Below are 15,781 nucleotides of genomic sequence, written 5' to 3'. Positions count from 1 at the left end.
AAACCCGCATAATTCGGATTCCATTACTTAAAGAGCAAAAGCAAAAAAAAAAAAAAAAAAGAAGAATGCACGTGACGGTCCTGAAGATTGACGCAGTCCCACTGCATCAGTTCCATCCAAGAAATCCCAAGAATGAAGAACAAATAGCACGAGAGGATCCCGGGGTAAAAGTTCTCATGGATCCACTTTCACCTGCTAATCCGTCTGTTTCCGGTAGGCGGTGAGCAGCCGGTTTTCTCTCTCCGTCTGGGCTCGGTCACTCTCCGGTCAGGCATCGAGGCAGAAAGTCCACAGGAATCTACATCCATGGGTGCTTCCACTGTCAATAACTCCACCTATCTGAGTATCTTGACAACGTTCAAGTATGTTATCCTTCTCCCGATATATCTTGTTCAGTCCCGCCTACAGAACAAAGCCAATTAGCCCATCTCAGCTCTCCCGTATTACAATAGACACATCCTGTAGGAAAACATAGTGGTGGATTCCCGACAGGTCACCTGACTTATTCCTGCTGTGGAGGACTGGAGATGGTGGTCCTGGCGTCACGTGTGGCTGTCTTCTTGTGCCTTTTGTATTCTACTACGTAGTAGACGGTTTTCTCACCAACGCACGAGTCTCCAATCTTCTATTCCATCAGGGTTCCAGGAGCTTCGTGGTTTTCCCGTCACCTGGTATGATCGTGATGGTCTATGAACCCTCTGGTCAAGAACGAACCATGGTTGGGATCAACTCCCGTCAACCACTCGAGCTCTCAGTTGCCAAGACATCTCCTGCAAGGATCAATGGCAATCAATGCAGGAGCTTCGACTCTCGCTTGGCTTACAGGCTGCCTTTCTTGCTTCTGCAACTCATCCATGCTGCGGCCGGGAAAAGTCCCCGCAGATCATACCTAAAGCAGGGGGTACCATCAGTCGATCCCTGCCCTGGCCATTCCTTGATTGCAAGCCATCTCCAACGTCCCGATCTCCCCCTCCACCTCCACCTCCCGACACCACCAGCCCATGCGCATTCCTGCGCCAATAATCCCTGCCAATGATACTTCTTAGCTTCCCCCATCGCGAATTTCGCCTTCGGTCAGATGAGCCAGCTGAGCCATTTCCAACCCATCCCGTCTTTTTCTTTGATCTCTTGCATGGGGGATAATCTGAATTATTTCTTTCAATCTCGCTCACCACTCGTGACAGACTAGTTAGCTCCCCACCCGACGCGTCTGATCCTTGAACTCCCACTACTCATTCAGTGTGCCCCTCCACGATGTGGTGAACCATTGGAGCACCATATCAATAAAAAGGAAAGAAGAAGAGAAAGAAAAAAGAAAGCTTGATCATTAGGTCATGGTCTACCTTCGTCATGTTAGCCTGTCTCCTTCGTCCTAAGAAACGACGAGTCGACCCCGAGCGCTCCCCATTCGCGTCCCGGCGACCCGCCCGACAACGAGACTTTGCAGCAGCAGAAAACGAGTATGTCCGGCGCAATTATGGCGCGATCGGAGAACTAGACGGGATAGAGGATGAGGACCCAGACGCAGATCGGGACGAGGAGGAAGACGATGCTCCCCTGGAGTCGACACCACTGCTTCCCATATTTTCCGCCCCGCATCTAGATACGCTGCCGGTCTTTGAGATCACCCACGCTATTCGCCCGTTGATCGTCTCTCGCTGCGAAACCACTCTGACTTGGGATCAGTTGCGCTCGCCCCAGATCTCTCAATTCTTGGTGAAGCCAATCCAGCAACGGATCCGGAGTCAACATTTCTCTCGCGCCACTCTATATGCGCTGATGGCCAACTGCCTACGGTTTATCAGCGAAACGCAGTCCAATCCAGGCAACAGTGGCACTTGTCAGACCCGAGCCATGGTGAGCGAGCTGCTCGCCATCAAGTTGTTGAGAGAGTACTCCACGGAGGAGCTGATCGACGCTTTGTCCTACGAGTTCTACCCGCTTCAAGGCCAGCCATCTGTCGAACCTCCAGCGCGGAAGAGCCAACCGATGGCGGGGGTCGCGCGCATCTCGTGCCTTGAGTTAGCGATCCGGGCTCAAGCGAAACGGTTCATCTCTCACCCGCTGGTCGTGCAGCAGCTGGAGGCAATCTGGGCTGGCACGATCGTCTTTCATTTCGCCGCAGACAGTTTACATCGTAGTCCGGCGCGACTCACGCGCGATGAGAGGCGAGATTCGAGGTATAGGGGTGCAGCGAGTGCTCAGAATCGCCGCTGGGATCAAGGAATCAGCTCACCCGGAACCCGTCTAGACCCCTCACGGTCCGTGACACTGTACAATCCAAAAGAGGCTTCTCTCTGCAAACTCTCCAGGCTGAGGGTGCCTCGGTACCGGCAGTTCCTATCCACAGTATCATTCGCCGTGCTCCTGGGGCTGTTTCTCGCGGTGTTGCAGCAGCGAAAACTGGAGATCACCCCGTTGGAGCTCGTTTTCTGGTTCTGGAGCGCTGGCTTCATGATGGACGAGATCGTCGGGTTCAACGAGCAAGGCTTCAGCCTCTACCTGATGAGTTTCTGGAATTTGTTTGATCTAGGGATCTTGTTTCTCCTCTTCTGCTATTACTGTATGCGCCTCTACGCAGTCGTGCCCTACACCCGCAGCCAGGCGGTCGCCGATCAGGCCTACGACATGTTAGCGGCCAACGCCGTGCTCCTCTTTCCGCGGCTGTTTTCCATCTTGGATCATTATCGCTACTTTTCGCAGTTGCTCATCGCCTTCCGCATCATGGCCGCGGATCTCGTGGCGGTGTTCGTGCTGATCATCATCGCCTGTAGTGGGTTTTTTGTTGCCTTCACGCTATCTTTTGGCACCCATGAAGATCATTCACCTGGATCAGTGGCGTACGCCCTGTTTCAAATCCTGATGGGATTCAGCCCAGCCGCCTGGGCGTTATGGGATGACTATAATATTCTGGGGAGAACCGTTCTAACAGTGTTCCTTTTTATTTGCCATTTTGTCGTGGTCACCATCCTCATCACCGTTCTGACCAACTCGTTCATGCGTATGCTTCACCCACTTGCCCTGATCGTCGTATGACTCTAACCTCGACTAGGGATTGTCCAAAACGCCGACCAAGAGCATCAGTTTTTGTTTGCTGTCAACTGCCACTCCATGGTGAAGTCGGATGCGCTTTTCTCTTACATCGCGCCGGCTAACATTCTTGCGTGGCTCCTCACCCCCCTTCGCTATGTCATGCCCTTCCAGCGCTTTGTCCAAATCAACCGTACCATTATCAAGGTCACCCATCTACCGATTTTGTTGACCATTTACTTGTATGAGAAAGTGATCCTCAGCTCCCGACTGTTTGAGCCAACGGATCTCATCCGCTTGACTGAGTCGGGCACTCCGGGCCATCCGCGGATGCCTCGCCGAAGCCGCATCAGATCTTTCATTTCCCATGGCCCGCGCTTTGCTCGACAGCCCTCAGTGGCAACGTACCAGAAGGATCGGGCGTTGGAGGAATTATTCCGACGTGCTTCTCCGGACATGGGCGGTACCGACCAGACCCACCCAAAGGGAAACAAGATTGTGGACTGGATGCATAGGATGGGCTCCGGGTCGGTCCACCCTCCCGATGAACAGGATTCAGACGAGATGGACCGACTAGAGATAACCCCGAAAGGTGCACAGGGGCGTTTTGCAAGGAGACGGGCCCATCTCCGAAGCTTCACGGAATCTCACCTTTCCGCCATATCCAACCCCGAGGACCACATCAGCGATGTTGCCTCTCCCCCAGTGGGTAAGACCCCATTGGAGCAGCGCCCTACCCGGCATTCTCTCGTTGCCACGACGCAGCGGCAAATCTCCCAGCACACCGGGATGGAAGGGGACGATGAACTGACGAGCGACAACAATGGAGGCTGGGAAGACGAGCAAGATCCCGCGCTGGCCCCAGCCTCACCAGCCAGCGGGGGCTCACGCCCGAAAGCCGTCGAGCGTCCTGGAAAAACGATACGCAAGGGCTACCCGTCGGGACCGTCAACCGCACGGATGAAATCCCGCAAGACCAGTCCCGTTCCTCGACCAAACCACCACCACCTGCGCACCCGCTCCAGCGTCACAATGCCCTACCCGACGAACCCCGGCCCGAGCATGTACGACGACACAGCTTGGAGCTCGCCTCCCATCCGCCCTCGCGCCGACACACCGGACCAGGGAGGTATGGAAATCCCCACATCCGCCGGTCAACCCAACCACCCGCGCAACGGACAACAGCCACTCCAGCCGGTGCTACCTCCCAGCGTCCGCCCGACCAGCCCCATGTCGTTACCCGCGCTATCCAGCATGCCCGCAGGTCTCGACCCGCGAGACGAGCGACACCGACGGCAGGCTGCCCTGCTGCAAGCGCTGGGATCGGACCTCGGCGACAACCGAGCAATCGTGAACGGATTCCTCGGGGAGGTGCCATCCAGCTGGACGACGCAGATCGCATACGGTATGCAGCGGGGTGACGGTTCTCACGACCAGGACATGCTAAGCAAGCTGGTGCTGGCGCGGATGAACAATATCGAAGAGGGCTTCCGCGAGGTGATCCGCGAGGTTAAGGACTTGCGACAGGGGGGCCCAAGTCGGGGTCAGAGCCGACCGGATGAGTTCCGGGGCGGGGCGAAGAAGAAGAGGCCGGGGAAGAAGGAATCGGGGAAGAAGAGCAGGGGAAGTAGTTAGTATATGTACATTTCTGACATAGTTTGAACCATGTCCAATCCAACTCTAAGCGAATAACACCATGTTTATAGAATTCAAACTTTGGAAGACGAACGAGGTAAGTAGCGTACTGAGCCGACTGTCAATAGCCTCGATCTTGCAATTCGCGATCGCTGAAAACCTGCCGATCCTGTTAAGCTCCTTCGTGGGAAAAACTTTATGGCAGGGAAACCACCACGTTGCTACACGTAGAGGAGGGAAAAGAAAAGGATGGAGCATACCCTTTACCTGATGCTGCTACCTGCTATATAACTATACTCGAAGACGATCCAGCTGACGCTACCCCGCATTTTGGGTAAGCGGTGTCAAATCGACGAGAGTGTGAAGAGGATTTGAAGCGTATTGCCAACCAAATCCTCTTGGGCTTGGTGTTCTGGATTTGACTATCCAGATTGGTTTGGCCCTTGCTTGGGCTCAACTTCGAATGCCTCCAACATGAGTATCCAAAAGTGTGTCCCTGGGGGCAATTGAGAGGGGAAAGCCCCGATGCACTCGATCCAGACACCAAAGCAAACTTGGCTGGCATCATAGATGACCCCCAGATCGACGCATTGGCCGGATTTTAGGAGGTCGCTGAAAAAAAGGAAGAAACTTTGTCTAAAGAAGCGCTGGAAGGTCGAAATTCGCGGCAAAACCATCATTCTCCGCGACTTGCTGGACAAGATCATAAATGCGTACAGCTACTACTAGATGCAGGTGCTCAAATGGACCTTGCTGGGGGTGCATATCGTAGCCTCTACGGGCCGCTATCGCCATCGCCTTGCCAGCTTTCGCAGACTGCAAGACTGTCCAAGCCCTTCTCGAGCACGGCGCAAGTGTTCACTCGGCCTGGGGGGGAGCGTGGAAGTCCATTGGCAGCAATGTTTTCCCGAATAGCCGGCTTAGCCTCTTGGACACCGCATGACGCTGCAAACGCCGCGGAGATGCTTGAAGATATGCTGTATGTGCTCCTCCGGTGCGGGAATGGACTCTAAGCTACAGCCGCCGATTTGGCCGAGGCGGAACAGGTACAGGCTCGCATCTTCAGATCATCCAAAGAGGCGGTTTTGTCCCTCTTACGTGACTGTAGTGATGATGATCTGGTCACGGAGAGTGCGGTTGAAACAAGACGCGAAGAGCGAATGTCTCGATCCGAGAACGACTCCGAGATGGCGCTATCGATTTGGATCGACTAGAAGGAGCAATGAGGTTTGGAAGGATTTGACTTATTTACTTGGTTATTTTTCTACCTGTTTTGAATTGGTGATATCAAATCCACAGAATGAAAAACTCAAACTACTTCGATAGCACTTCGAAGACCAACAACAAATTAGAAATGAGCGGTATTTCGCAAGCCACTTCTGAGGTCCTATCCGCGTGTCACTCAGGATACCTCCTGCGATCAAGAACCGGAAGGGGACAAGATCTCAGGGGTAACACCAGTGGGCCCAGGCTGAACCATTCCATGTGTTTTTCCAGAATACACCTATGGCAGCTAATGGTCCTTGGGCGGGGAGTGGGGACCCGAACGGTCAAGCCAACCGTAGAGTATAGGAGGTCAGTTTACTCGGTAGACTGGTCCCTTTCTCGATACAGAATCTGCGTGGTCAACAGTCGCCAATCCACAGTCTAGTCGTACAGGCAACGGATAGAGAAACTTTCGGATCCGAGTTCGAAAGACGAGAGGAGGCAAGTATAGGGACGGAGATCCTGTCCCCCCAAGAAAAATGGTACTGATCGAGGCCAAACAAGGCAACACTCGGTATACGCCGAGTGCAGTGTCCACTACCCGTTATGCCGAACAGCAGCTAGTTGGTAGGGAGCTGATCCAAGTACAGACTACGAAGGACTAGTGGTGGGAAAGAGGTTGGTCTAGGATAGAGATTGATCTTGGCCAGTACTGACTAGTGACTACGGACTATTGAGCCGAACCCCTTTCCGCAAGTCATCTCCGACAAGCTAATCGTAAGGGGAAGGACTGTATACCTTCTTCTGTAATCCACCTAGTTGAGGTAGGAAATAGAATCTTGCGTAGGAGACCGGGAAAGAGATTGGTGTCGAGCAGCGGGTCCCGACTAGATATTGCTAACCGGATGCAGTAAATGACAGGACTTTCCACCAAGGTTTGAGCCTGTCCAAAAGAGGAATAGATGAATTATAGTCAAACGGTAGTCCGGTAGGTTACTAGTCAGGGTCAGATACGGAGTACGGAGGAATGGGGTATCATATAACGGTCTATCATAAAAATAGATCTGGGGATTGATGGTGGACAACATCTGCTCACTTTTCTTTCTTGTAGTTTTCCTTTGTTGATTCTTATTATGACTACCATCATCAATATCATCCTTTCATTTTCTTTCTTTCATAGATATGATTATTGGATTCTGTTGTTATTTCCGTCCGAGAGGGAATGCCTGAGAGGATCCTTACCTAATCCAGCCAAAGTCCCGCCACGAAGGCGGTGAGTGGGGCTGATCGTCACGGGATGATTAATGATCCTGCTGACTCATCTATCCGTCTCTCATGGATTGTTCTGTTATTCATCATCGTTCGTGTTGTTCCATGCGTGTGGTTTCTAGGAACACTGAAATCATCCGGAGCGTGGAACACTGTCACCAGACGGATGACATCAATTGAACCAGGAAACCTGGATTGGTCCCTTGGAAGGAACCCATCCTCGAGAATCTCCCGTTGGTCAGTCCTCTGTCGAACCCCGCACTGGACTGGAACCGCGGTTGCCAATGGTCAATGGTGGGCTTTCACTTCCACCTGGGATTTGCTGTCCCTCGACTTCCAATCACCGCAGTGGATCCCCGGAGCAATGGGAGGGGCAACTTTTCATCAATCATGGAAGATTCTTTTTTCTTAATGGCCTGGAAGAGCTTGTTTGAAGGTGGTCTGGCTGGCTATCGTCGGTGTCGACGATTCCGTAGGTTTCCCCTCCTTTCGCTTTCGCCCCCCTCTCTCCTCGTCTCCTCCCCCTCTCGGCCCAACTATTAGAACCACCCTCTCCCTTCCTCTTCCCTTGCCTCTTTTCTCTCTTCTCTCTCCCTCTTTCAAGTGATACCCATATATATATTCATCATGTCGAACCTCTTCACCCAAATCGAGACCCCCTTTGCCAAGTTTGAGCAGCCCCTGGGCCTGTATGTTTCCCCTTCCCCTCATGGCTCCGTCCGATTGAGTCCCCCGTGTTAATAATAAACCAGGTTCATCAACAATGAGTTCGTCGCGGGCTCCGAAGGCAAGACCTTCGAGACCATCAACCCCAGTGACGAGAAGGTGATCACCAGCGTCCAGGAGGCCAACGAGAAGGATGTCGACATTGCCGTCGCCGCCGCCCGCAAGGCCTTTGAGAACGAGTGGCGTCAGGTCACCCCCACCGAGCGTGGCCGTCTCCTCACCAAGCTCGGTGACCTGATGGAGCGTGACTCCGACACCCTCGCCGCCATCGAGGCCCTCGACAACGGCAAGGCCTTCACCATGGCCAAGGTCGACGTCGCCAACGCCATCGCCTGTCTGCGCTACTACGGTGGCTGGGCCGACAAGATCCACGGCCAGACCATCGACACCAACCCCGAGACCCTCGTCTACACCCGCCACGAGCCCATCGGTGTCTGCGGCCAGATCATCCCCTGGAACTTCCCCCTGCTCATGTGGTCCTGGAAGATCGGCCCCGCCATCGCCGCCGGCAACACCGTCCTCATCAAGACCGCCGAGCAGACCCCGCTCTCCGGCCTCTACGCCGCCAAGCTGATCAAGGAAGCCGGCTTCCCCCCCGGTGTCATCAACGTCATCTCCGGTTTCGGCCGCGTCGCCGGTGCCGCCATCTCCAGCCACATGGACATCGACAAGGTCGCCTTCACCGGCTCCACCCTCGTCGGCCGCACCATCCTCCAGGCCGCCGCCAAGAGCAACCTGAAGAAGGTCACCCTTGAGCTGGGCGGCAAGTCCCCCAACATCGTCTTCGACGACGCCGACATCGACAACGCCATCTCGTGGTCCAACTTCGGCATCTTCTTCAACCACGGCCAGTGCTGCTGCGCCGGCTCGCGCATCCTCGTCCACGAGGCCATCCACGACAAGTTCGTCGCCCGCTTCAAGGAGCGCGCCGCCGCCAACAAGCTCGGCAACCCCTTCGACCTGGGCACCTTCCAGGGCCCCCAGGTCTCCAAGCTGCAGTTCGACCGCATCATGGAGTACATCAACCACGGCAAGCAGTCCGGCGCCACCGTCGCCGCCGGCGGTGACCGCCACGGCGATCAGGGCTACTTCATCCAGCCCACCGTCTTCACCGACGTCACCAGCGACATGAAGATCGCCCAGGAGGAGATCTTCGGCCCTGTCGTCGTCGTCCAGAAGTTCAAGGACGAGGCCGAGGCCATCGCCATCGGCAACGGCACCTCCTACGGTCTGGCCGCCGCCGTGCACACCAAGAACATCAACACCGCCATCCGCGTGTCCAACGCCCTCAAGGCCGGTACCGTCTGGGTCAACCAGTACAACATGATCTCCTACCAGGCGCCCTTCGGCGGCTTCAAGGAGTCCGGTATCGGCCGTGAGCTCGGCTCTTACGCTCTGGAGAACTACACCCAGGTCAAGGCCGTGCACATCCGTCTGGGTGATGCTCTGTTCGCTTAAGCATGTCGGATATCATGGGGGGTGGATTTTCGTATATAATGAGAGTAGTCTGATCTCGACCATGGCACTGTCATGGAAAAATGACACGATTTATGAGTTATTGCTACAATTGTAGACATCGTAGATAGCCGTAGCCTGACCATCCAGCTGTCCAATACATTACTAGTTCTACACACTATACTCCTACAAGGGTGAATTTCACCCCCATAGGTCGGAAACAGCAGCCTGCACATTCCATTACCTAAAGAAAATGCCCAGGCAGGTAGGGATAGCTCTCACTAGTACTACATTCCAACTCAACTATAGTGTCTCACGAACAGGCGGGCAAGACAGAACCCCGGACAGAATCCCGGACAGAATGCCGGTGCTGATCCGGAGATAAAAGGATTTAAGCCCTGTCAGCGGGAGATGTCGGCCAATCGGATTGCTGTATCTGTTGGTACTCGGCAGTCCTTGTTTGGGTTTAGTTGTTTCAGTGGGGTTGAGTGTAGAGGGACACGGCTGACGCAGTCTGACAAGGATGGTAGTGGTAGTAGTGGCTATATTTGACTTCCTGGTGTGACTTCCAGCGGGGTAAACGGACGTGACTTCCTGCTGGGGAGTTATATAACATGCAATACGTTATGTAAAACCCATCACTAAGGGCGACTCGGTGGGCATGTTGATGTTGAGCTTTTAGCCAGTTTGGCAGCCACAATTTCTCCGCCGGTCGAGAAAAGGAAGAGGGTTGGTGTTATAGTCATGAACCATCTATTAATCACTGGTGTGTAGGGAGGAGATTAATTTCCTTAATTTGCCGTGTGTGACGTGCAGGATTCGAACCTGCGACTTTTTCGATCGGGAGGACTTGCCGCTAAGCCACCAGCCCCGAAAAGAAAAGCACGGCGGAAAAGAGTGGATGGTGATGTTGATTATGCTGGTGGTTCTAGGACTGTCTGGTAGGGATCATTTATTATTCATTGAATTAAATTACTATACTTTGGTAGTAAGGTTGTTGTAATTATTGTTGTCAGTGTGTTGGATAGGGAGATGTGAAGTGAGATGGTTAGGTTGTCGGGGTTGGTTGGATATATTCGCTGTACTACGGAATCCTGACAGAGTACTCCGATATATATCACTACAGGTCACTCACGATACTACCCTTTCACTAGGTGACAACGAAAAGTAGATTCAAAATTATGTTCCAGTATGACAAGTAATTGATAGATTCTAAGCCAATTATTCTATATTCATAAACACCCAGTCAATACAAATGTAAGAATATCAGGTCACATGGTCAATCCAGTCCCCTACTTCTCCTCATCTTGGCATCTCCAACTCCCAAGTAAACCACCGTTTATTGTCCCCCAGCTTACCCCACACCCGTACCACCTGTAAGTTCCTCTACCTCATCAATCAACAACCCACCTAGATGCAACCACTCGGAGTGAACCCACCATGCCCCGGGCCAAAGTCGACCCGAAGAACCGCCAACGCGCCGACAAAGCCTGTCTCGCCTGCAGGGCGGCCAAGAAGCGATGTAGCGGAACGTTTCCGTGCCTCAAGTGTGTACGCACCGGGCGGGCTGACTCTTGCGCTGCTTCCGTACAACTTCAGACACCAAGTCCGTGGTCGGGGAATACTCGTGTGAGGAATGCTACGGCTATCCTAGACGCTGACCTACACGACGCTGTCGCCGCTCCGACACTACGATGCGCAACCCCCCCCCTGCAGACCCCGATCCAAACGTCGGACCACCCGGGCTCACTCTCCCCTGAAGCGCCCCATCGGACGCATCCGCGCATGCTGCGCAACCTACAAGGGGAACGAGGTAAGATTTGTCTTCCCGTGCGTGTCTGGACAATCCGGTCTGTGTTGACACCGGTAGTCTACATCGGAAAGGCGGCCTCCCTATCGTTCCTGCAACTCCTTCGAGATACCGTCACCCAATATATCGGACCGTCGCAGTTCTCGCATAGTTTGAAAAGGGAGGATATGCTCGAGGCGGAAACGCCTCAGGATGCCTTACCCCCTTTTCAAGAGAGTGATCTGGATGGGGATCGCCGGGAGGCGTTCCTCCTGGCTTACAAGACTGCAACGAGTGGGTTTGTTGATGTCCTGTCGGATGAGGAAACAGCGCGGGTGTTCCAAAAACCAGCGGTACTTCAAGAACCAGCGAAGTATCTCGATACCCAGACGGCCCTCCGCGATATCATGATAGCCATCGGAGCGCAGTGCACCAAAAGCGACAGCATGACCACCCGTGCAGAACGCTTCTTCTTCTCGCGCGCCCAAGCCCGCGCCTTTACAGGCATGCTGGAAAACCCCAGCCTCGAGATCGTCCGGCTATTCCTGCTCATGTCGTTCTACATGCTGGGTGCGTGTCGTCGCAATGCCGCGTTCATGTACCTCGGTGTGGCGGTCCGGGCCGCGGTGGCTCTGGGGCTTCACATCCCGGACTCTTCGGCCGCGGCGGCAACGGAAGAGTCACAGCGGTACGTCACGTAGATGACTATTGAGGACAGCGCTGACAGCTAGAAGAGCGTGCATCTGGATGAGTCTGTGTATACTGGATCTGCTAATCAGCTCCATCCTCGGCCGTCCTCCAGCGACGGCTTGCCTGCGGACAGAGGGCGGAAGTACGTGGCTCGAGCACGGGCCGACGCAGATAAGACAAGACCTGGTAGCTTCGTACCGTATGTCACGCATCCTCGACGAGATCATCGTCCGCCTGTACAGCGAGAAAGCAGCGTCCGCAGACGCAGCCGCGTCCATCCTCGGTAAACTCACCCGGTGGAGCGACAGCCTGCCTGCGTCACTCCTCGCGCCTCCAGGCACCGACTGCGCGCGCCCGGCCGCCCAGCAACACATCGTCGGTAGTCTACACATCGCATGCTCGTACCACTTCGCAGTCATCATCGTCACGCGGCCCTTCCTGATCTCCGTGCTGGGCATCCGCCTAGCGCGGTTCCAGCCAGCCTCTACAGGGAGTCTGGGTCTCCCACCCGAAGCCCTGCAGGACGACCCAGCGCACGCGCAACTCGCCTCAGCGTGCGTCGACTCCGCCCTGTACATGATCCAAACATGCATGGAAGTCCACGAGTCCAACCTGCTACTGGGCAACATGTGCATCCTCAAGGCATTCGTATTCGCAGCCGCCCTCGTGCTGGGATTCTCGCTGTTCGCGCAGCACGAGGTCAACACCACCGTCGAGGACGCCTTCCACGGCGCGATCCGCATCCTGCACGCGCTGTCCCAACAGTCCGCCCAAGCGGGCCACTACCATGAGATTCTCACGCTGTTGAAAAATGCCATATCTGAGCAGCGCCAGCGGCTGGTGCATCGGCCTCCGCAGCGCAACCGGTACGTTAGCAAGCTGTTTAGCTTGAAGCGAGACCGGGACCCTGCGAGCGAGGAAGTACCAGCGAGCGTAGGGGAAAACGCCAGTGGTATGACGACGCCGTCGCAGGCAAATCTACTCGACTCACTTATGGATGGCGGTCTGTTCTGCGACTGGGACGGGATGGAGCTGCCGTCGTGGGATAGTTTCCCTTTCACCGAGGATGTGCTGTCGTAGATATGGTACCTCTAATTACAACGATAGTTTCCCGTTCAATGAGGACGCCGTACTGTAGCAGGAGAGGAGACTAGGAATACTCCATGACCACCATTACAAATGACCATTACGCCCATCCTATCAGATACGGGCCTCATACACAGCACACCGAGTATATTCTTGGACAGCAGCCTCGGCAAACCGACCATAATCGGGCCGGTAGAGAGTCCCAGTGCCGAAAAGTCATTCACTTCCCAAGCTGTGAATAATAGTAATTGTCAAATAAACCCATTCCACGAATCACACCATCAAGTCCAGAAAGCGATATGGTAATGGCAACCCTACAGCATCCACCCGTGTCGCAAAGCCGCGCCCAGACAACAACAAAGTGGACCGGGAAGATTTTTCGCCCCACCGCCTACAGACAAACGAGACAAACCCCGACGGGTTCGCTTGCGACTAGTGCGCTCGCTAGCGGCGCTGGCAAAATATAAAAGGCGGCTTCTCCCCCATCATTTAGAAAAGTAAGCGACTCTACGTTAGTTCTCCCCCCTCCTACCTTGGGAACAATCCTCTCCAGGATTCTCTCGAGGCTTTCCTATCCTCATCTTGATGAATCAACCACTAACAATTTGCCAACAGTTCAAAGAATCACTTTAGAGTAGACGTCCTCTTCTGAGCTCTTCTTATGAGCCACAGAATCTCCACCCTTGCTGATGACCCTTATGTCCTCGATGCCCTAAAGTGAAGCCTCTGTTTACTCCCGCCTCGACCTGGTGTCTCTTCATTACCGCAAACGGCGGTCTTCGGATCGTCTGTTCGCGTGGTGAATTGCACCGTCTGGTCCAGGGAGTGGTGATGATCTTGGCCTGGTTGTGATGTCTGACTTCGGTCGGTCCGACTTGGTGGGTGTCGAGGAGGTCTGAAAGGTGCCTTTCCTCTTTATTCTTTTGATGTTTGGGAGTTGGATGGAGCTGGTTTTTGGTCGGTTTGCTTTTGGATGGTGAACTGGTTGGATTCTAGTTAAGGCATTGGAGGTTCTGGTTTAGTTACATAATTGAATAAATTTTATTATTTGAATATTGTGAATATTTCTGTAATTGTAGTATGGTTTTGTTTGCTCTACTACGCTCTTGTACACTGCTTACAGATCATCTGTTTGTAATCCACTGGTATTAATGGCTTGCGCTAATACATCCAATCGCTTTTCAAGCCTGGTAAAATATCGTCACCCACGCTAGCAAAATCTGGTACTGTTGAACTATGATCTAACGCTACATAACCCCTACTGCCCATGTGCTGGGCCGTAGAAAGGTCTGTACAGTATTAGTCTGCAATATGAGCCTTCCCTCGAAAAATTATATAAGGGTGTTTCAACTGATGTGCCAAGTCACCAGACTTATATAGTTTGGGTGAATCTTTGTCTCACAGCATTCAGTATTAGTTATACTTCTAAGATAAGTGGAATAATCCGAGCTTATTGTTTGAGAACTGGTGAAAGTAGGAAACTATCACAGTAAGGACTATCATGACAGTACCACTCGCATCTGAAAACTTTTTGACTGTCTTCGGATCTGCTTAGGATACGCTAGTTTGCCAGTCTAGAGGCATCTTATGCGACTGGGATAGTCTGCCTTCTACGCCCCATACGAAGATATGTATATAATGTCGGAACCCGTTGGATAATGGAGGATTTCCAATAGCGATTTCGATAATTTAACGAGAGTGTACAATGTATAGGCGATGACTCAAAGTTCGCCCTTCCTCGCATGGCTAGCGACGTGCCGATCACGATTGTCCTTCCTGGAGGACCCGTTGCCAAGTTCAAAGCTATATTTGCACCCCTCAACGGGACAGAAGTATGTTGGAGGCTCTTCGACCATATCGGGGTGTTTCGTGCCGTAGTGCCGTGTGAGGTCCTTGTGGTACTGGAATGCCCACCTGCAGCCGTTGACTGTGCACTTGAAGGGTTTGTCGTGGCGTTTCTTATGACGACTTCGAAGAGGTTAGCCCCGGAGTCAGAGTATCTGGGTGAAGCCAAGCTGGGGAGTCTTCACTTGAATTTATATAGTTTCTGAAAAGTGAGGCTGCAGATATCACACTTGAAAGGAGAGGAAGTTGGGGTATGCTCGGGACCGGTGAGCCGTGGGTTTGCTGGAGTCGGTGGTAGGAGATCTCCAAGGCTAGCGGGTGGGGTTGTATCCGGTGGAAACGAGTGTTGGGGTGGGGAATGACTTGGAAGATCATCGGACTGTGAAGGGGTCTGAAGGGATTGAGAAGAAGATGAAGGACCAAGGTCAGGGCCAGGATGCCCAATATCTAACCACGCAGGGTCAATGCAGTCAAAGAGCTGATGAAGATGATGTTTGCGTGGATGACTGTTAACGGAGCTGTGATTCAGACTGGTTATCCTGGAAAGAAAGGGAGATAGGAGGGCTACTAAGGCACGGGTTTCTCAATCAGACAGGGCCGGCCTTCAGTCCGAAGCAATTCAAGAGTCAGAAAAAAGAGAAGCAAAGAGCGAACGGGATATAAAAGAATGACGAGAACACGAAAAGGGTGAGCAGCGGTCGGTTGGTGGTAAAAGGGCGACTAGGCGACCTCTTGCGAGAGGCGCCGCTGTTGAAGGAAGAAGAGCACTTCCAGTCGAGGAATCCTCTTTCTTTATATGCTTGACGGAGACTTAGAAAGCCCAGCACACAAGGGCTATCTCTTGGCAAAATGGTAGGCCTCAAATTTCCCGTTGGAGTTAGCTCGTGGTTCGCTGCGACTGCATCATGCATATGCAGCTTGAGGTGCCGATGCCATTGGCTCGTGAAGAAGTAACCCCAGTGGTAGGCCTCAGAAATGGATCTTGCGTCGTCCTGGCAGGCTCTCAGTGGACGTTGATGAAACCAATTCCATACTCTTGAATCGAAGAAC

The 15,781-nt window shown here is 53.4% G+C and overlaps 4 protein-coding genes across 4 annotated transcripts; 3 read left to right on the top strand and 1 right to left on the bottom strand.

Annotated features, from left to right (window-relative positions):
• Positions 1–1,193: 1,193 nt before the first annotated feature.
• Positions 1,194–4,665, top strand: BDW47DRAFT_134722 (putative cation channel family transporter; the record flags this gene model as incomplete). The annotated part of the gene is made up of 2 exons (XM_024818156.1): positions 1,194–3,001; positions 3,053–4,665. The coding sequence occupies exons 1-2, from the start codon at positions 1,351–1,353 to the stop codon at positions 4,663–4,665; spliced, it is 3,264 nt and encodes a 1,087-aa protein (XP_024667902.1). The 5' UTR covers positions 1,194–1,350.
• Positions 4,666–7,288: 2,623 nt separating this feature from the next.
• BDW47DRAFT_113247 (aldehyde dehydrogenase family protein) lies at positions 7,289–9,424 on the top strand. Its single transcript, XM_024814363.1, has 2 exons — positions 7,289–7,829; positions 7,893–9,424. The coding sequence occupies exons 1-2, from the start codon at positions 7,768–7,770 to the stop codon at positions 9,322–9,324; spliced, it is 1,494 nt and encodes a 497-aa protein (XP_024667901.1). The 5' UTR covers positions 7,289–7,767; the 3' UTR covers positions 9,325–9,424.
• A 1,245-nt stretch (positions 9,425–10,669) lies between these two features.
• Positions 10,670–12,880, top strand: BDW47DRAFT_134720 (uncharacterized protein; the record flags this gene model as incomplete). The annotated part of the gene is made up of 3 exons (XM_024818155.1): positions 10,670–11,134; positions 11,192–11,798; positions 11,845–12,880. The coding sequence occupies exons 1-3, from the start codon at positions 10,762–10,764 to the stop codon at positions 12,878–12,880; spliced, it is 2,016 nt and encodes a 671-aa protein (XP_024667900.1). The 5' UTR covers positions 10,670–10,761.
• Positions 12,881–14,435: 1,555 nt separating this feature from the next.
• BDW47DRAFT_86111 (uncharacterized protein) lies at positions 14,436–15,473 on the bottom strand. The gene is made up of 2 exons (XM_024820072.1): positions 14,917–15,473; positions 14,436–14,854 (listed from the first exon to the last, which is right to left on the bottom strand). The coding sequence occupies exons 1-2, from the start codon at positions 15,104–15,106 to the stop codon at positions 14,472–14,474; spliced, it is 573 nt and encodes a 190-aa protein (XP_024667899.1). The 5' UTR covers positions 15,107–15,473; the 3' UTR covers positions 14,436–14,471.
• Between the last annotated feature and the right edge of the window lie 308 nt (positions 15,474–15,781).

Source organism: Aspergillus candidus, assembly GCF_002847045.1.
Source record: "Aspergillus candidus strain CBS 102.13 unplaced genomic scaffold BDW47scaffold_76, whole genome shotgun sequence".
Classification (NCBI taxonomy): Eukaryota; Fungi; Ascomycota; class Eurotiomycetes; order Eurotiales; family Aspergillaceae; genus Aspergillus; species Aspergillus candidus.
Note: the sequence above shows the minus strand (reverse complement) of the source record. Positions and strands in the feature narration are given on the sequence as shown.